Below are 21,310 nucleotides of genomic sequence, written 5' to 3'. Positions count from 1 at the left end.
CGTTCCAAAAATGAATTGCTGTTCGTTAGTCTCGCTAAAACTCGAGAACGGCTGAACCGATTTGGCTAATGTTGGTCTTAAAGTATTTGTGGAAGTCCAGAGAAGGTTTAAAAGGTAGATAAATATGAAAATACTGGAATAAAATAAAAATTATAATTTTGTTTTTCCTTTGATGTGTCCCCCGTCGGATAGATTCCTTTTGTTTGTTTTAAGTTTATTTTATACAAAAGTTTAGGTCTTTTATTTCTCGATTGAGGCACTACGAATTCTGCCGGTTCAGCTAGTATGTAATAAATGTATTTATATAAGCGTCCGATGTTATCTGTATTATCATTGCAATGCACCTTACTACATATTTTCAAGATCTTTTTCTATTGAGTAACTTCTTCTTCTCTTGAATAATCCAGGAGAAAGTTGTTAGAGAAGGCTACGACCCTCAGCATTGAGGATTATCGATGCAAGGAGGAGGAACTTCTTCGTTCGTTGATCCGTTTTAATGTTCGGGCGAGGTGAAATGACCATTGCTACCAACCAGCCTTAACACATTATTATTATTATTTTTTATTGCCCTTGTAGGCAGACGAGCATACGGCCCACCTGACGGTGAGTGGTTACCGTCGCCCATGGACTTCAGCAATGCCAGGGGCAGAGCCAAGCCCCTGCCTACCGATATAGGTGAGCAACAGTTTAAAGGCAAGGCAAGGTTAAAGATTGCGTGAAGTTTATAAACCTAGTACAATAACAAAATCGACTCCACAGTAATAGAAATTGGAGGTAGTTTTATACAAATCTGTACTTGTGATGTCATTAACTATGTTTTCTAATCGCGAGTGCAATTTCATACTCTTCATTGAATCCATATAATGATGTGTATAATATTTTTCGTATAAATAATGTATGTAATAATAAAATAACAATGTAATATAAATATAATAAAATTTGTCGCCTTAACTGAGAAACGTATGTTATTGAATATATACATTTTGAGTAAATTGAAAATACGGCAGCTTATTTTTTGAAACTTAAGAAAAACATACAAATTGAACGGTTAAGGTCTTAAGTTTTTATTTATTTTTTTATTGCATAATTGGGTGGATGAGCTCTCAGCCCACCTCGTGTTAGGTGATTACCGGAGCCCATAGACATCTACAACGTAATGCCGCCACCCACCTTGAGATATAAGTTCTAAGTACAGTATAGTTACAACGGCTGCCCCACCCTTGGTGGTGGTACCTACGCGTGCGAACTCACCAGAGATCCTACCATCCAGTTAAATTCAGTTATAGAAATTAAAAGGCAATTAAAATTGTGCTCTGTTCTGTTGTGAATTGCTCTGACCGTGTAGCAAGAGCCTCATTCCAAATCATCAAGTTACAATTGCAAATATATTTCTCGAAAACATAATCAAACGTGGAGTGATAAATTATATTTTATGGCCGCTTATGTTTCTTACACGCGTTTTGCTGAAGTCATTTTTTCCTCACGAATCGAAATGGCTTTAAAAGGTTGGTGTATGTTTTTATGTTTGCTTAATAATAGAGTTATTCTGTAATCATTCTTCAAATCGAAGACTAGCTTCGCATTTAAAAAAAAACTGTTGTATAACATACGTGGATGATGGCTATAGCTGTATTGTTAATTACTGTTTACAAGCAAAGAAATGTCAAAATGAATTTCCAAGTCGCATAATAATATTTATCCTTGTCCACGTTTACATTCACACATTCTTATTGTTTTGTTTTGTTTAAAATGCAAATAACAGGGTCTTATGCTGTATGTATTTATGTATACAATATTTATGTTAGGTACTATCCATTAAGGACAGACTTTAAGCGTCACGAACAGTTTTAGTATATAACATCAATTTGCAGTAACTCGTCAAACTGGTGTCAGTATGGTAATGATGAATCTGATGTTACACACGGCGCGGCGGCTACAATAACTCGTAAAAACATTTGAAAAAAAAATTGTTTCGCCTTTATATACAAACCAGATTCAGCACATCTTATCGACAATATCAGGGGCAGAGCCAAGCCTTTATCTTCCAGGACTTTTTGAAGCCACGCTTACAACGAAGAAACAGTAAAAGACATCGGGAGACGCGAGTTAATTCAAGAGCTGAATGGTAAAATAAACGATCTTTAGAAAAGCAGGATAAAAGCAGAGGTTCCAGTACATACGGCCAACCCCTGCTACAATGATAGGTGGTGAATAGATAAAACTCAGATGACGTAATCATCTCAAATAATTACTCAGAGCACTCATATCTCATGGAACATGTAGTACAAAATTCAGAGAAAATCTCTGTAGACCGGGAGGTTCCAACCTATTGGAGTTGATTAAACCGGCCGTGCAGCCCGCGTCTGTGTGCTGTCAATAAATAGAAAAATAGTCCTGTTTCGGTATACGTTTCATTCATGTTAGAACATGCCTAAATACTGCTATGCAGGAATATTTAATGCTAGTAACAATGTATATACAGGTAATAGAAATTTCGGAACGCGTACCTTACTTTGTAGTTCATCTAAAGATTAATTTTAATAAATATTTCTGAATCAATCATTTAAGATTCCAATCTCAAATTATCAAAAGAAAGTATGGTTATACGTCATTATTAGAAACTCATACTTTGGCTGATGCTGGTTACTGGTAATAAAACCTAATTTCTACGTCAAAAGTACAGACGCGATAAGCAATCCAGCCTTTGGTCTTTCCGTCCGTGGCACATCACAATAATTAGGGTTCTCCGAAATTATAAGACTTAATTACCCATCTTAATAGTAAAATATGTTGTAGTTTTGTGAGCTCACACGGTTAGCAGCTGGCACCGTGTACGCTTCTGCCACAAAGCATATTGCGCTATACAGCGCAGGGTTGTCATTATTCTAATACAATTAGAAGTTCATTTTTACTCAACGAAAGTGGCAGTACTCACATTGTGGTATCTATAGGCTCTGCTAACTACTTGATAGATCCGCCATAAGCTCGCATAAGCGTGCCTATATATGCTAATAAAGAATAATTTTATAGTAAAAAGAATTTACCTTTGTTGCTGTTCTGTGAGTGCGAAGCGATACAATAAGTTTATTGTATAGTAAAGCAATAGGTATGCTAGCAGCTCGCGCCACACCAGCTTGTAGACGCTGCCTCTCCATCTGAAAAGGTGGTTTTAGAAAATTTAATTGATTCATTGTAACGTTAAAAAATCCTAACATATTGCTAATTTATAGACGTAAGGGCAGCCCAGACTCATTTTTATCTATTTACTACAAATATATAAATATTAATAATAAAATGCAATCAATCAGTGGATTAGATGCATTTTAAATGAATACATAATACTTATATTTCAAAGACAAAGTGAGGGGATTCATGATCTATAGTCAATGAGTTCTGGTAGCAAACAAAAATCCTGTAGGTATGCCAAGTACTGCTGATAGAAGCACATCGAACGTCGTATTCTTTAAGCCACAGACACTTCTATTATGAAAATTTATCAAAAAAAAAGTTATTATCAAAAACGATGACGTAATTGTATCATCTGAACTTGAGCGATGAAGTCACTTAATTTTGTAGACGTTTGCGGAAACGATGCGGCCTGCTAGACTAGAGCCGTGCACTTTAATCATCAAGGTAAACACAGGCAGGTAAGTCTTAACTTAATGAATAAGGTTGATGTCTATCGCTAATGCACTTCGTTTCCGACAAACAGTAAATAAACATAAAAACTTTTGTTTAACGTTAGTTAATACAGAACAACTCGCAGTACCTAAGCAAACGCGAAAGGCGTAGGAGGACTTCATTAGTTAATTGGCTCGCTTTTTAATCTGTTTCATAGATATTGAAGTCTTTGAGTGTTGACTCTGAACTGAATTAAACTGAAGAGATATCCTGCCTAATAAAATATGACTTATAGTTTTTTTTATTTTCCTCTCACGCTCGAGTTATTCAGTTCAGTTATAGTTTATGAAACATTTAACGTTTCACGTTCCCGCATTTCAAAATATCGTTTCGAATTAGTTAACGGTTCGAGTAAGTAGTACAGTAAAAATACAATTGATTTTTAGGACAACTTTTTTTATCCGTTAGTTAAGTCCGTAGAACCTACCCGCTTAGGGTTAAAACATAGTTTGTCATATAGAGAATCAACAGCACCAACTATACTGAGACCTTAGAACTTATCTCAAGGTGGGTGGCGCATTTACGTTGTAGATGTCTATGGGCTCCTGTAACCACTTAACATCAGGTGGGCTGTGAGCTCGTCCATCCAACTAAGCAATAAAAAAAAACCACAACAGTTCCTTCAAAAATTTCTAATGCACACATGCAGACAAATACGACAGCAGTAAATGTACAAATGTCACAACTTATACAACAACAGCTTTGACAAAACGATTATCTCTGATCTACCATGTACATACATGCGTCAATAAACGCCTACCTATTTCAATCGAATAAAGGAGCCCGCTGTTAAATGATGTAAATGGTTATTAAAGTGCATAGTTACAACGTGAATACCGCCGACTATCCTGACATCTGACGTTTAAACGGTAGGCAGCGGCTTGGCTCTGCCCCTGGCATTGCTGACGTCCATGAGCGACGGTAACCACTCACCATCAGGTGGGCCGTATGCTCGTCTGCCTAAACGGCAATAAAAAAAAACAGAGGTAGAAAATACAACAACATTGGAGTGACTGACAGCTACCCTATCTTTAAAACCGAAATACATAAATGGTTCACGACATAAATAAGACAGCGATAATGCCCGTGGCCTCCGAAGACGCTTTATTGCCGGTAATTACGCAAAATAAATTGTGCAAGTTAAATTTTTAATAATATAATTTTTCAACGCGGACGTCATTTTCGAATAATCTTGTTGGGTTTTTACATTACGATTTAGACAAAATGATACCAGTCGCGAGAACGACCTCATCGACCTGTCTAAAGACGCTTTTCCTATGGCGGCTTGATTTTCATAGTTGCCTGTGTAAGTTATAAGTCATCCTCATTTTAATATTCAATTTCAAATATTACTTTAAAATTAAAAAGAAATACGTTTCCAATCTTAATGATCAATGATTTACAACTTTTCTTTCCTCCATAATGTGAATGCAGTGTATCGTAGGTCCTATCGTATCGTATCGTATAGGCACAATAGAGATTCCTCAATTCATAAATTAAGACTCAATTATACGTAAGATAACATAAAACTTGTCTATTCGATCACGATTTCTAAATGTTATCGATATCATTATCGTATTAGAAGTTACTAACACAACTACTTATCCTAATTATGGGGAAAGCTTCCCTCTCATAGATACTGCATGGATACTGCTCGTTTCCATCGACATTTTAGTAAAGTGATGGCGTTTTATCAAATGCTCATGTTTGTCGATGGATTGACATTGCTTTCACGCAGCAAAGGGGCAAACCGATATGAATTTTTTTTCCTCGTCATGTTTGGTCCGCGTGAGCCGTATCCGTTAGGTTACGCCGGTATAGCCTCTCAAGACTACCCCTAAGTTTTTGCAAAATAGTCTGTACGCCGGAGTGACAGCCTTTCTTCTAGTTACATTCTAAGTTAAAAAAAAATTTATTTATTGCTTAGATGGTTGGACGACCTCACAGCCCACCTGGTGTTAAGTGTTTACTGGAGCCCATAGACATCTACAACGTAAATGCGCCACCCACCTTGAGATACAAGTTCTAAGGTCTCAGTATAGTTATAACGACTGCCCCACCCTCCTAAATCAAACGCATTACTGCTTCACGGTAGAAATAGGTAGGGTGGTGATACCTACCCGTGCGGACTCAAGAGGTCCTACCACCGGTCATTATAATTTTGCAGGTTTTGATTTTTATTACATGATCCTTCACTGTGGAAGTCAATCGTGAAAATTGGTTAAGTACGTATTTCATTTGAAAAATTGGTACCCGCCTGTGGGATTCGAACACCGGTGCATCGCTCAACACGAATGCACCGGACATCTTATCCTTTAGGCCACGACGACTTCAAATACCTACCCGTATTCATGTGATTATTTTATTACAGTAACTCGTTCAGCGCATGTATGATATTAAAATGATAGTAAATACACGAACTGTGGTCGTTAAATTATTTAATACGAATCACGATGATTAGTTTAAAAACGACTGAAAATCTGTCGAGAAAAATGAATAATATATTCTTATTAAGCAAAATACGACTGGAAATATTTAAAGTATGTATTTAGAATAAGTTTAGTGACAAAATACGACTGAAAATATTTAAAGTATGTATTTAGAATAAGCTGAGTGATACAGTAAGAAAATGTTCTATTATCCGCACCCGAACAATATCGACGCGGCATATGCTAGAGTGTTTACAAGACAGTAACAGAATCGACCTTGTGATGGCGTAAAATTTCTGTTCTTTTATTCAATTATTTAAATTACCATAATTTAGTTTTAGTGGTCTGTTGAATTGTATTTTATCCAGTTTATACTGCGCGCGTATTTATCTCGAATGAATTATATATCAAATTAATTCTTTAAAAATCAAAGTGGTTTTTTTTCTTGTTGTCCGAGCCTCTTAAACTTGTTTGCCGTCAGAGGAGACAAAAAATTAAAACTATAATTGCATAGCTAATCGTTAAAGCAAGTTTTAAGCAATTCTAAGAATTACAATCTACGACTGATTACCTCAACTTTTACGGCTCCACGTACTTTTTGGAATAAGAGGTCTTCCTATATAACTTTTTTTTATTCAATAGTTTTAATTAGTAATGCCTTGGGGCTAAGAACTAAAATGAATAATATAATAATAATAATAAAGAATAATAGTATGTAGTTTGGTAGGCAGCGGCTTGGCTCTGCTCCTGGTGTTGCTGAAGTCCATGGGCGACGGTAACCACTCACCATCAGGTGGGCCGTATGCTCGTCTGCCTGTACGACAATAAAAAATACGGGCAATAAAAAAAATTGTAAAGAATCCTATTAGGTAGTACATATTTCAAATAATTTTATGAAAACTTGAAGATGCAAAATATCTAATATCACAGCCTCGAACACGGTTACACAATAATGGCAAGGAATCTATGTATCTCGGTTATGTCGCTAGATATCGAATCGATTTCGACGTAACTTTCTCTATAATAATCTCTGGAATGTCAGGCAAAGATGTAACTTTCGAATCGAGCTGAAAAAAACTATACAAAGATAAATAAACAACAACTGCGATTGGTTTACATGAAAACAAAGATAATAATTAATCTTTGAACGGTGTTTTCTTTTTTTTGATTGACCGAAGAGGTTTTATTACGAAAACAATTGCAAACTTTTCCCCTAGCATGACCATCGTTCAATAGGTCACACGATCACTAAAATTGCAATATCATAATCGGCTAGCACGAAAACAATTGAAATCTCTTTGCAATAGATTTCCTACATTCAGAATACAAAATAGATAGAAGCCAAAACCTGCCACGGTGACCTTCGGCGAACCTTGAATGGAACATAAACCGCGCTTACTAATTACTAATATCAGTTTGTTTCGACCTTCTTTATCAACGACTGTTACAACCAATAAAAATATACGGATTGCCCAACAAATAACTCATTGAAACTCAACATAAAGCTTAGAGGGGTTTTTATTAAAAAACAATGTACTTTCCAAATATTTGAGATGGATTCATGCATTCCGATATATATGCGTTAGGTATAGGATGGCTTTTATACATACTTGATGGCACCATAGTTGTTAATTTCAGATAGTGGTCGATTATGATCCTTTGACAACGTTTCGTTTAGCAAAAAATATATTCGTAAAATTAATTCAATAAGACGTACATTAAGCCTGTATTTTAATCATACACAACAGGCTCTAAATAGTTATTATGTGTGGAACGGATCGATCACCAAGTGTTAAATTTATTGTATTGAATTAATGAAAAGCATGTTTTTTTGGGAAATGAAGCAACATAATAATACGTTTGAGAGCATGGCATTCGATGTAAACAGCGATTATAAATTTACAAGAAAAATTATTCAATCCGTTGCTGTATTATTTGTTTATACTCATTTAACGTTTTACTGACAATTTAGCTAAATAATGAAATACACCATGTATACGCCGTAACTTAAGAGCTAATTCATTATACTTATTGTGATTGTGTTCACTGGAAGTTACTCATGCCGAGCTATATAAAGGGACATATTGTCACGTACTTATATCATGTTACAAACAGGTGATCATTATTATTTAGCAGACATGATGATAGTGTGTACTCGACAAAGTCATAAATATTACTGAAATAAGTCATATTCGACTGAGATTTATTTGAACAAAAGATTCGTCATCTATGTGTTAATGACTGAATAGATTGTAAAAATTATACGTACCAATAGATAATTACAAAAATCAAATTAAATATAACACGACTTACGAGTACTTACTAAATATAACAACTAAAAACAAATTCTATAATAACTGGAGATTATCCTTACAAATTTTCTTTGTTTGTCTTAGAAAGAAAAAGGGTTATAATTTTTCTCTATTTAAATTGACATAACTTAGTAACTTATTTTTGTGTATAACTTAAGTAATCCGATCGTGACAATGGGATAAGATGCGAAGATTAATAAGCTGTATAATTATTTATACGCTTGTTATTTCTGCCAGATTCCGAGTTTGATATTTCCTTTCTTTAATACAAATGTCGTGATTAACTTCCAGCGCGCTTATCTGCGTCAAGTTAGTGTGTACGTACTGTTCAAAGGTAAGGTGTATTCGGTGTGTGATGTATTCAGTTAATAATAAAGTGTGAATAATTTTATTACTAACAGTAATTTCAAATACTTTCTGGCTTAGTTCTACTCTTGATAATAATGAATAACATGTTTAAATCGCAGTGGGAGCTCTCAGAGTGGGCCAATCTTAGTGGGATCTACACGTCATCGTCGTGAAATAAATTAAATATTTGATTACATTAACAATTCATATAACCCGATAGATTATTGATATGAAATAAACGGTTTCTAACTTCATTAGCAATTACTGTCATTGCATCATCATTGACGTGACATTGTGATGAAATTCTTGATGTATTTCTGATTTTATTCTATTCTTGAGTCTACTCAAAACTAAGCATTTTAGTGCTCATAAATATTAAATTTATCGTGACATCGTATATCTTACGCCTCGGATTCTAAACCCCGCTATTTTTTAGTTAGTTTAAACAAATCCATTGTACGTACTTTAGTAGTAGGTATCTAGTTTAATTTGAATACGACACTCTAATTGCCTTTATCGAGTAATTTTTCAATTTAAAACTCATAACTTTTAAAGATATGTGTCATATTTCTCTGTGTTGTTCACGTTATATGACGTTATTGAAGGTTTAATTTCGCATTAAATATATACACATACGTGGCCAATATAATCTTCATAAATATGGTTAAAATACTTTTTCGTTTTTATGTGCATAATTTTTTTATGTTCAACTGTTTTAATCGAGTCTACTAGTCGCAAATACTTGGAGTATTTCTTATCAATATGTGAAAATATTTTTTGTAGAACCTTTAGTGGAACGAGTAGGTATGTACGATTATTTACGACAAATATTTTATATGAAATCCTAAATCTATTAAACATTTTACGTACACGATTCTTGTATGATAGATTTTCAACGAATGTTTCTTTTCAGATACAGTAGTCGAGTTAATTTTTTTGCAAGATCGTTAATGAGTGATTTTACGAAGTATTACCGCGTAACGGACATTGATTGGTTGACTCAAACAAGTTTTATAATTTGGTTCACATAGTAATAAATTACTTTTCATTGTGACTTATTTCACTTACCGTTAAATTGGATTCTCAAAAAAATAAATTAAAATCATGTACAGTACTTACTAGCTGTAGTTCAAAGGAGATAGCAATTTGACTTTAATTTGATGTGCTCTCTTAAGATGAATACAGATTATTCGTTTATACGTGTTTAGTTTAGGTTTACATATTTTAGATTTATGGTGAATTATTTTGTATGTTGTTAATTATGGATATAAAAAAAAATTGAAGTAATCACAGCTACGACGTGTCTCTCATATCAAACAACTACTTTGAATTCTGTAAATGTTGATGAATTAAACCAAAATATTTTTGAAGAAGTTAAACAGTACCAGTGGATAAGTTTATTTAAAGTTAATGGTATTTAACGAACATTTGATTTGTAATTAAATCCGCTGAGCTTAAGTTTAGTGGTAGATATGGGTCATAGTGACTTTCGCCACATTTCGTTGTCAGGGTCGAATAACCAGCCATCGAATCAGCCCGGTTAGGTCTGAACAAGCCTCATACATCAATTCGACGCCATCAAGGTCATCTCCGCACTTTATTCTCGCTCTCTAATTATGACAGTTAATAACAAACTTTCGACCGCCAGATTATTGTAAACATACGGCGAGGTTAGCTTTATATTCTATATACAAAACACAATAAGCACGTCACAATGAGTCGCAAGAGAGGTGCTATTGTTATAGACAATGTGTGGTTACGGACGATTGGTGCGATTTCGTCATGTAGGAGCGAGGCGGAGAGACATGACACCGAACAGCTGTTTCAGGCGACTCCACGGGACCAGTGGCCGTCTGAACTGGCTAAGCTCCTCGACGCGGTCAAAGACATTAGGCTCGACGATTACTACTCACTTGCAGAGGATCCTCCAGAAACAACCAAAACTGCTGCCGTTTGGTACTTCACCGGCGTACGATATAGTCATTTTTTTGTTTAGTTTAAAACACTATTAAATTATTTTTATTTAGACACGCACGTTTTGTTGGCGCAAGCTTGGAATGAGACACACGCGGAAAATTAAATACGTTTTAGAAAGTAATAAAAAGTTTGTTAGCCGTTTGATATTTAAGGAAGGCGAAAGGAAATTATTGGCTAAGTGGTGCACTTATTTTGTCACATTCTGGTGATGTGTTATGCACTCTGCCTTCCTCGAATTCAAGCGAAGCATAGGAGGGGCGCGCGAGAGCTCCGTTCACAAAGTAACGTCAAATGTGACTGATGCATGATACCTCGGTCGGCGATCGGCATGTCGCTAGAACAACTCGGTGTTTGTTCATGCAAGCGACGAGGTGCGCGGGCGCAGCCCCTCGTCTTGGAGGTTTTGTATCGCAGGCTTTCTGTTTCGACGTCATTACGAGTATTGTCGCTAGATGGCGCACATAACAAGCACTAAGTACAAAATAACCTACATTATATTATTCTGTCGGACCTAAGCCAATCTATTTAATTTTAAGAAAGGTTACCAGTATCTTTCCATTTTTTTAAATGCTTCCTAAATAAATATCTTTAACAATTTTCAATTAACAAGAACAGTTTCATGAATTTTTTTTTTTTTAATTATTGATACTAAATGTAATACGCTGCAAAAATCGACTTGATCAGCTACGTATTGCAAATAAATAAAACAAGCAATACGATACAACTGTAAACGTTCTTTTTGTTATAATATCATAATTAATACGGGGACGTCTCTGCTAAATAGGCAAGAAAAAAGCCATTCATAGAAAAAACTTTCTGAATCTATAAGCTGCAGATGAATAAATATTATTCAGTTCTAACATAAAGATAATGATTTAAGCCAATAAATTAGAAATTTGTTGTGAGTTATAAAGTACTTTGCATGGGCGATATTAAATATTCACTTGTTCCGCGTATTTTATTTTAAACAATGGACTTGCAACATAGTTGCGATATCGCACTCTCCGAAGTGAACTCCTATATCGGGAACTACGTTCCAAAATGAAATGTTTCCGGTCAACGAACACAAAATCGGAATAACTTTGATCATTTCACTGTATAATATATGTATTTTTTAGCGATGACTTACATTGGGGCCTGTTGCACAACCCACGGGTGCGGATCACCAACGTACCAGTCTCTGTCGCGAAGCAATCGCGCGTTCTTGTTAGTACAGTTGTTGTGCCTAAGCAACTGTTGAACTGTTAGATTTCCGTCGGACGTGCTCGGGCAGCTGTTAGCAAATCCCACCCCGCCTGGTAGAGCCCGTGTTTGTTCACCTGTCCTGGTGAAGCTAGAAAGCCACCAGTAATCCATCCAAACCCAAATATAAAAAATCCCAAATATCTAATAATTAGAAAAGCATGTACCAAAAGTCGATACCATTAGCCATCCTGAGCCTATCTGTAATTATTATAATAATATTTTGCATTGCAATATCATTTTACAAAAAACAAACGAGCCAAATTCACATTTGGCGTAATTACTGGTGGTAGGGCATTGTACCTAATTCTGGACAGGTAAATACCACCACCGTCCCTATTTTATGTGACTAATGTAACTGATTTGAGGAAAGTAAATACTCGGAAAAAGTAAATGCACGAATCTGGGGACACGCAACGGATTCAGATAGTACCTAGAGTCCAATGCTGTTCCGATAGCGGTCGGTATTATTATAGAAAACGGGTGACATGATCACCTCAAACAATTCATTACAGTATTTACCAAACAGATAACGGTATCTGTTGCTTTGGGTGCTTCTTTTGTAAATTTAATTATTGCACAAGTTTCAAAAACCCTTGACTTCATGCGAACTGAAGCTCGGAGATGGAGTAAATCGCCACCCGAAATTAGATCTGTGCTTTAAAAAGGATATGTTTTTAATCAGACGTGAAGTACCTGCCTAAGAACCCTGCATGTGAAGTGCTTTTACATTTCATATAACTCCGATACTGAATACCGCTCTTAATGATTCACCCCCAAAAACCAAAAAAACTATCGTGTAAAGTATGAATATTTCTTGGCAGTGAACGTGCGAATTAGTCTTCGATGGACTGAATTGAACCAAAGTCAATTCACCCCACTCGGACCTTGGACCGGTTATTGTCTATTAAGAGTTATCAAGTACATATACCTACACATCATATCAATTTAATATTTTTTTAAAACCTGTTTACCTATTATTTACTAATTAGAACTTTATTGTAACCATTTTATAACTGAAACTAAAGAATAATAACTAGTTGCGTACAATGCGTTCAAGTTTGAAAGGTTGGATAGCTTTGACTCCACCTGATTCAAGGTTGGCTGTGGAATTAACGTTGAGATATCTATAGGCTCAGCTAACCACTGAAAACTAGGTTAGCCATGAATTTGTACACCAAATCCATGAACGATTGAAACCCTATACGAGTATAGTTGTGTTTGGAATTTCGCAACTGTTTTTCTTCGTAGCGTTTTCCCGGTCCGCTTTCCAACATAAACTCCTCCACGTTGCCTGGTTTATTCGGCATTATTCCGAATTTCGCTACACTAATGTTACATTCTCTTTATTTTTACTTCAATAGTTGGTGTTTATGGGCTCCGCTAACAACTTACCACCAGGTGGACCAGAGTTCGTCTACCTGCTGAAGAATTAAAAATATATATTCATAAAATTGAGTTTTATAATTTAAACTATTTTCGTTCGATAAGTAAATAATCCTATTTATCAAATAACACTGTTTTAATAAAACTTTTGCTGGTCATGTTGTTAATTGGTATACTATGTATTTATGATGTTATTAAGAATTTAATATATATATATTTTTTAGGTTTGGGGTTCAGGAGACAAATAAAACACTAATGTATTTATACGATTCATTTACATATATTTAATTACCATTAAGGAAACATCGTGGAATTCTTACCCACGCCACGCCTTCGATCATACTATACAAAACTAACTAGAAATGGAATAAGCTAAACATATCAAATGTATAGTAACTACCTACACGAATTAGGTCATCAATACCACCAAACTAATATTTAAAATAAAAATAATTACTATTCATTAATCATTCATAAAAATCATTTAGTTCGAAATCTAATTACTTTCTTTAGTAAAGTTTCGCGTCGATGGAATAAAAGTAGAAACAAATAGTCTACGTAGAGTAAGAGTCTGCATAAACAAATATTGATTTATAAATGGAATACATATAACAATCATTTATAGGTATATACAAAAAATACTGTACATTATCTAATACTTGATTTGCATATAATGTAAACTCTGTGTTTTTATTTTCTTAGCCATTGAGTAACACTCCGTGAGGAAATTTAAGGATTTATTATTGTACATAAATAAAATTTATAATCTACATTATTTAAAGATTCTGTGTACAATTTCATATCCACGTGCTATTTCAGTGTTGCTATTATCTGATTAAGTTATTTCTGCCGTTTGTGTAAATTCAATATTAAAAAGGTTATGGAGTAGTTGGTTTTATATTTTCTGTTTTATTGAGTTCAATAGTATAGTTCGCTTTCAAACGTACTTATATATAACAGTAAATTTTACTTGGACATCAAACCTATCTTAATTAGTGATATACTGTAATTATTTTTACGATGGATTGAAAGAAAAAAAATCTAAGTCCCCACAAAGGGCACACTATGAAAATAACAGGGATAATTACAACATCAAAGTAGATTGGTTGCAACACGTCTTAATTAAAATTTATTACAAATATCTAGCCAAAAAGTTGCTCAGTGGCACGCTCTAAGTCCCAATCATATGAGGAGAGAGCTACTCTGGCCTGATGTTCATCAATACCCATGTCCAGCATACGCTGCACTTTGCTATTGCATTCGTGTACTATATTTGGCCCACCAGCATAAACATTGGTCCAATGTCGTGCCGTCATAGTGAATAAACGAGGATTCTCTCTGAACTGTTTGGCGACCACAGCATCTTGTGGATCATTAGGTTCACCTGCTGACAGTAATGCTTGCAACGACAATAGAACTGTACGCAATGTTAAAGCTGCTGCCCATTGGTCTTTCAAGATGTCTAAACATATGGCACCGGTGACTGAGGACACGTTCGGATGCCAGATCTTGGTCAAAAAGCGTATCTGTCAAAAAGGAATATATTAAATAAAATGACTGTTTAGCTTTTTTATTTTGTGACTACTGTGCTAGTGTATTATATGTATAATGTAACACAGGCAAGAAGACACTTATGAACTTAATTAAAACAAAACTTATTGGACATATTATGCAGTGTTAATAATATGAATTTGCTTTGTTCTGCAATGCTGTTATTTAGTGTGCAACCTGTTTTTAAAATATTGTTTGTAGTATTATTTAAGATATATTGACGTTGTTTAATAAGTTACTAACATAATTTTTTTGTATTTAATAATTCATGGCTTGTACATAAGTGCAAAAATCTGTGCTGTTCAAAATTGAATTTTTATCTTAACTTAGTAAATAAACATACCTTAGGAGGATTGAAAGGATAAGTTTCGGGAACTTTAATTTCAAGGAGGAAGGTCCCACCTTCATAAGGAGTATCAACAGGACCAGCTATCTCGCCTTTGAGTTCAGTCCAATTCTCATTCACGAGTCCCAATTTTATGGAGCCACCAATCACCTATGAAACAAAAAGAAAACTCTTAACCTTTACTTATTCAATTAGTACTAGTATTAAAACAAGATAAAAATGATATATCGAACACGCATCGATATACAAAACAACACCAATTGGAACATTATTGATATTCATTGGAAACAAGTAGTTGTTCCACTTTAACCGATCCATCTGACCTCTGTCCAATGATAATGATATGAAATTGATGCTGAACATGTTTTGTTAGGAATAAAAATGAAAGATAATTTCTTTACTGTATTTTCAATCTGAAATAAAATGAATATTTGAATGTTTTAATAGTTAAGGCCATTTTTTCAATATAGATACATATTAAGAATATACAATAATCTCCTTCTTTGGTAAAAATTCTGGTTAATAAAATTTTCAGTATTACATACTTCCAACAGTGTTTTTTTTTTCGTTTTTTATCTATTTTTATAATATATATCCACTTGATTGGCTCCCTTAACCTTACCTATTCCCATTGTTAAACATTTATATAGACAGAAGTATACTATTGGCAGCTAAAGTCTCACTTATATTTGTATAGTAGATTTTACATTTCTCTTAGTCTTAAGCAGAGCTTATAAGTACATGTATCACAACAATGCATGCAGTTTTGTTATTGCTTTGATTGTGCACTAGTTTAAAACTCTGCTTCATGTCAATCTAATTATACTAAAGAATTTTTATTTATTATTGTTAATTATTTTCTATTCTCTTAGTTGATTTGTGCACAGAACAAGAATAATTTGTAGACACTGGTCATGATTTTCATAACATTTATGGGTTGTGCGGTGGTGTTGGATTTAGAATGAACTTTAATATTAGATTGCAAATAACTGATCGAAATTGGAATCTTTTTACACGCTTTATTCAGTTATAAAATTATTATATAGCAAAACTTGATCATAGAGATAAGTTCTAATCTAATTCTAAGAGTAATAGACTCTTAACCTATATTGAAATCATATTTCAGGACGAAAATGGGTTCCAAACAGCTTTATGAATACGATACCGAAATTAAAAAAAAGAAAACCAAATTTAAAAATTAAAATTAGATCATTTTTTGATTTTGAGATAATTTGATCAATGTAATCAATGTCAATTAAATATAGATCAATAAGGATAACTCAAAAACGACTGCTCAGACTTCGATAAAAATTGAAATTTGATAATAAAAAAAAAAAGAATCATAAAAATCAGTTGACCGAGAAAAACTTTTGAATTAACACAAAAAACAGAGCTGAATTGATAAATAGCCTCCTTTTTATGAAGGCTGTTAAAGCCCTAGAATTGATTGAGATATAAGTAATATGATGTTACATCGCAATATGTAGATCTTGAAGAAATGATAATGAATCTTGATGAAAATCACATCCGCCACCATCGCCACAGACTCATACAGGAGTCAGTCATCGTTGACGTCCTAGACACGTCCTTACAGATCTATCTGATCCAATAACTCGTGCATTAGATACCTACAACTCTAACTCTAGGAGCAAGTATATCGCCACAGACTCACACAGGAGTCAGTCATCGTTGACGTTCTAGACACGTCCTTACAGATCTATCTGATCCAATAACTCTTGCATTAGATACCTGCAACTCTAACACTAGGAGCAAGTATAGGAACCCTGCTAACCGAACTCATCAAACTCGTCAGAGTTCAAAGTAAATCTACCCTCTATAACATTTAGAGCCTGCTAAATTTCTCGCCAGATCTTCTCAGTGGGGCGCAATTCCGGTCTGGTAGAAGATGAATTCGTGAAGCAATTGCCCTTGAGATGGCAGGTTTTCTTTAGAGGTGCTAAGGCAGTTGTTAGCAAATCCCACTCCTCCTGGCAATTACAACCCTCTTTGTTTTCCCTGCTGTTTATATTTGCAGAAACATAAACATTTGTTCCATTTAGATGTGAGGTGCTAGAAGATCTCAGTGGGCAGCCGTGCAGAAGCTAAAGGTTAGAGAGAGATAAGAAATTGTGCAAGCTTACAATGCAGCAAGTATGCACTTTTAGATATACAAATATGACTAACACAATTACACAATGTGTCATTGTACAGTATATTATTTCAGTACAGAAGGTTAAGAAAAGTAAATGCAAGAGCCCTGGTAATTCAATTTAATGAATGGTATTCCTGAAAAACTCTTAATATGGATCTCAATAAGAAGATAGTTCCAATAATCTACACTATATATAAATAAACAAAAATTGGGCCTTGGTGCTAATGCAGTGCAGATATTTTAAGTAGGAGTAACCTTCTTACTACACATGCTAGCTTTCAGATACAACCTAGGCAGTAAAAGATACTTGCTAATTGGAGAGCACATACTTGCAGGAAGTGCAAAAACTTTGTCTAATGAAAAATTCAGTTTTTGCTGGGTTTGGGCTAGGACTGAGATATTTAATATTCTTAGTCTACACAAACACAGAATCTTATACCTTTAAACAAGCAATTCTTGTATATATATATAATCTGAATCTCGGAAATGGCTCCAACGATTTTTATGAAATTTAGTATACATGGGATTTCAGGGAGCGATAAATCGATCTAGCTAGAATTTATTTTAGGAAATGTTGTTTTACTTGTGTTTTCAATAATCAACTTTATCGATAATCAACTTTATGACTTCCCGACATATATTGGCGAATAATAATACTATTTTTCATAATTGTTTAAAGACACAATAACACTAAAGTTATTTCCACAGATGACGTTGTTAAGCCAACCGAAAGACAATTTATCAAAAAAAAAATTAATACCGAGCAAAGCTCGGTCATCGTCTAGTTCATGTTTATGAGGACAATTACTATTGTAATCAAAATGTGGATTATGAATGCTGTTAGCTTAGTATCGCCTGGATCATGTTCGGTACATTAATGTATTACATGCATTGCACGCAGGTGTGCTCTTACAATTGCAATAAATAAGGCAATCTGTCCATGACAATAGTGCTACAGATATTTAATTTAAAAAAATTCGGTATGTTATGTGTAAATATTGCTACTTGGTAAGCTGAACACATATACAAGGGGATGCTGGTGCCCCACACACAAGTTCTATTTCAATGGCAATCAATAATGAGGGAATAAATCCAAAATAATGTAAAAATACCTGTACTATGTCTGGCTTTTTGGAAGTAAATGGTTGCCTGAAGCCACCAGTGTCATAACTGTGATTTGATAAATAAGCCAAAAATACTTTTGCTTGGGCATAAATCGGATAAAATCTTTTATTTTATTTTAAACACAACTTCAATTACTTATAAAGATCAATGTGGGTAATATAAGTATTGTTTCTATTAAAAACATTGGTAGAAAATATAGAAAACAAAATGTTTACTTTTTCTCGTATGAATCACGAAAAACATTATAGATGTATTTTGAAAAGCTAATTTTACTATTACGAAGCAGTAAAATAATTCCTTTTCGACGAATTAAAAATAGCATTAACGTTTTGAATTTAAACAAAACATGATTTCTACAAGTTTGCTGAATCACGCACACATTGTTCTGAACTGGCTATTTGTTCTTTGTTTTATTATATCGAGACAATCCAACAATTTAGTTTCTTGGGCAATTTAACTATCTAAATAATAATAATGCATTCCAACAAAATATGACATTTTAACAAAAGTGCAAGTAACTCCAGTTCTACATTCTAAACATCAAAACAAATATAAAGTTTAGTTAAATTATTATCCATACCTCTTCACTTTTCATTATCTCTTTGAACTCTCTTTTTATACGTTTGGCTGCTATATTTGCCATTGTTAAAATTCTACTTAATTTTCACTTATTGCTTTACTGGATTCAAAAACGTTTAAAGCGCACGATCGCAGGCGATGAAATAAAGAGATTGATACCAGGATATTCTACCAAAGAGTTTTCAAAAACGTATTCCGAGCAAATGTTTACCACTATATCTGAAATTAAATTCTACCACACCCTGACGTCGAACATAGACTAAAAATATAAATTTGACATTCTCTTCTCACTTACTAACGGTATTACCATATCATTGCAATAATTTTCGGTAGTTTTCTTTCTCTATGAATTTTACTTTCTCTGTATTTCGTTCAGAAATCTCACAGATCACTCAACATTTTGCATGAGATTTTAAAGAGAAACAGACCTCGCATTCGTAAACGCATTTCAATAGGCTTCAAGTCAAGTTGTGTACTGTGGTTGGTTTGAATGTGTGGCAATAATTTTATTACCGTCTGTGATTTCCTATTCGCAATATTAAAATAAAAGTTAATTTAGTTTCGTGATGTTTGCTGTTAATAATAGTGAGTAAGTTTTAGGTCTTATTTTGAGGTATGACCAGTGTTATAAACAGTCTAAGGACGAAGTTATGTTAATTTACTCCCTATGTCACCGGGTTCCACCTATGTACCTGGCGCTTAAAGGTGCGTTGTGATAATGTTTATGTTAAAATTTTGTCTAATGCATGCTAAGTACCTCAATCCAATAGTAGTTTATGTTATGAATTTAAAAATAAATGGTGTTTGAAATAAGAACATGATGCTCTCGCATACATAAATAACTCGTGCAAGGCTATGAAGGGCGCCCGTTGTTCCCGAATACACACTTCATTGTGTACAGTCGTTACCAGTACTTAATAAAATTCTATAAATGATTTACTGAGGATGCTTAACATTATCCAAACAATAAAAATAATGCATTTGTTTACTTAATTACAAGATAAAAGGCGTGTAACTTTATAGAAAACTAATGTAATTCTAACATTTTAGTGTATAAGTAACCAAATTAGACAATCATAATAAAATTAAAAGTGTGCTGTTAAAGGTGTAAAGGTAAAATTCTAACACACAGCAATTGCTTATTACAAATTTAATAAAGTCACTTCAAAAGAATGAGCTATCTTGTTCATCAATAACGAAAATATATTTTTAAGAAGTTATCAACAGTGAGCACTTATGAAAACGGTTCACAATACACACAAAGAACGGAATTCAGAGTAATAAGTAGTCAGTTTCAAACCTAAATACTCTAGTATTAAATGCAAATATTAGACTTAATTCTACATCAATGTCTATTCAAATAGCTAATATAACATGTGAATACTGACATAAAATATATAAGTGTACTGACTACATTGGTGACTAATTATTGCAATTTGAATAAATGTAAAAACATAATAATTTTTGTGGAAAATAATATTTCTTCTGTTGAATTTTGTTCAAATGCTCACACAACAATTACTAAATAAAATACCTATAGAATTAGTAATTAATTTGATATGCATCCATGTTATTTGTTTAGATAAGTCATCTTGTGTTAAGTAGTTTCTGGAGCCCATAGACATCCATAAAATAAAGGCTGCCATCCACCTTAACACATGAACTCTAAGATCTCAGTTTTTACATTTGCCCCACCCTTTGAAACTATATAACATTACTACTTCACAGAGAATTTAGGCAGGGTGCTGGTGCCTACCTGTGCCTACTCACAAGACTTCCTACCACCAATATTAAAAACTTTTAAAAATCCTTATTAGGGAATAAAAATTGACATAGAATCTTCATCATAGATCACTCATTTTTCTTGTATAATTTTTTTATAGAATAAAAAAAGAACTCCACAGACCTGATATTATACTTCTTCTGTTCTTTTTTTGGTTTTTCAGCACAGCCTTAGAATGTTACATAATGAAAGCAACAAAATAATATTTCAAGAACTTATGTATGGAGTAGTATTATGTAAGAACTTATGTATTATTTAAAATTCATAAAAAATGTAATTGCATTGACTATGTTTTTGCTAGGAGATTAATTACCAAGGCATTAAGTGACATAAAATTTATACTGTCAGATGGTTATTGTAATGTGACTATCTATAGATATTACAACTATTTACAAGTCT

The 21,310-nt window shown here is 33.8% G+C and overlaps 2 protein-coding genes across 3 annotated transcripts in view; both read right to left on the bottom strand.

The window, feature by feature from the left end:
* LOC101743037 (bestrophin-4) overlaps window positions 1-11,159 on the bottom strand; it is a 49,916-nt gene extending 38,757 nt beyond the window's left edge. Inside the window, exons 1-2 of one of the 2 annotated variants that reach the window (XM_004929750.5) lie at window positions 10,684-11,159; window positions 3,045-3,155 (exon numbers count right to left, since the gene is read on the bottom strand). In XM_004929750.5, the coding sequence (XP_004929807.1) occupies window positions 3,045-3,155; window positions 10,684-10,754 (182 nt within the window). In that variant the 5' untranslated portion in view covers window positions 10,755-11,159. The remainder of the gene's footprint in view (window positions 1-3,044; window positions 3,156-10,683) is intronic. The other variant, XM_004929749.5, reaches the window with a different exon arrangement.
* A 3,358-nt stretch (window positions 11,160-14,517) lies between these two features.
* Window positions 14,518-19,192, bottom strand: Ubcd4 (ubiquitin conjugating enzyme 4). The gene is made up of 3 exons (NM_001115003.1): window positions 19,130-19,192; window positions 15,270-15,422; window positions 14,518-14,901 (listed from the first exon to the last, which is right to left on the bottom strand). The coding sequence occupies exons 1-3, from the start codon at window positions 19,190-19,192 to the stop codon at window positions 14,518-14,520; spliced, it is 600 nt and encodes a 199-aa protein (NP_001108475.1).
* Between the last annotated feature and the right edge of the window lie 2,118 nt (window positions 19,193-21,310).

Source organism: Bombyx mori, chromosome 1 (genome assembly GCF_030269925.1).
Source record: "Bombyx mori chromosome 1, ASM3026992v2".
NCBI classification, from domain to species: Eukaryota; Metazoa; Arthropoda; class Insecta; order Lepidoptera; family Bombycidae; genus Bombyx; species Bombyx mori.
Note: the sequence above shows the minus strand (reverse complement) of the source record. Positions and strands in the feature narration are given on the sequence as shown.

Excerpts from the sequence above, each read along its gene's own strand:
- Ubcd4 (NM_001115003.1), bottom strand. The coding sequence starts at position 19,192 with ATGGCAAATATAGCAGCCAAACGTATAAAAAGAGAGTTCAAAGAGATA. Across the intron at positions 15,423-19,129 it reads AGATAATGAAAAGTGAAGAG|GTGATTGGTGGCTCCATAAA; the intron begins GTATGGATAATA and ends TTTGTTTCATAG. Across the intron at positions 14,902-15,269 it reads ATCCTTTCAATCCTCCTAAG|ATACGCTTTTTGACCAAGAT; the intron begins GTATGTTTATTT and ends CCTTTTTGACAG.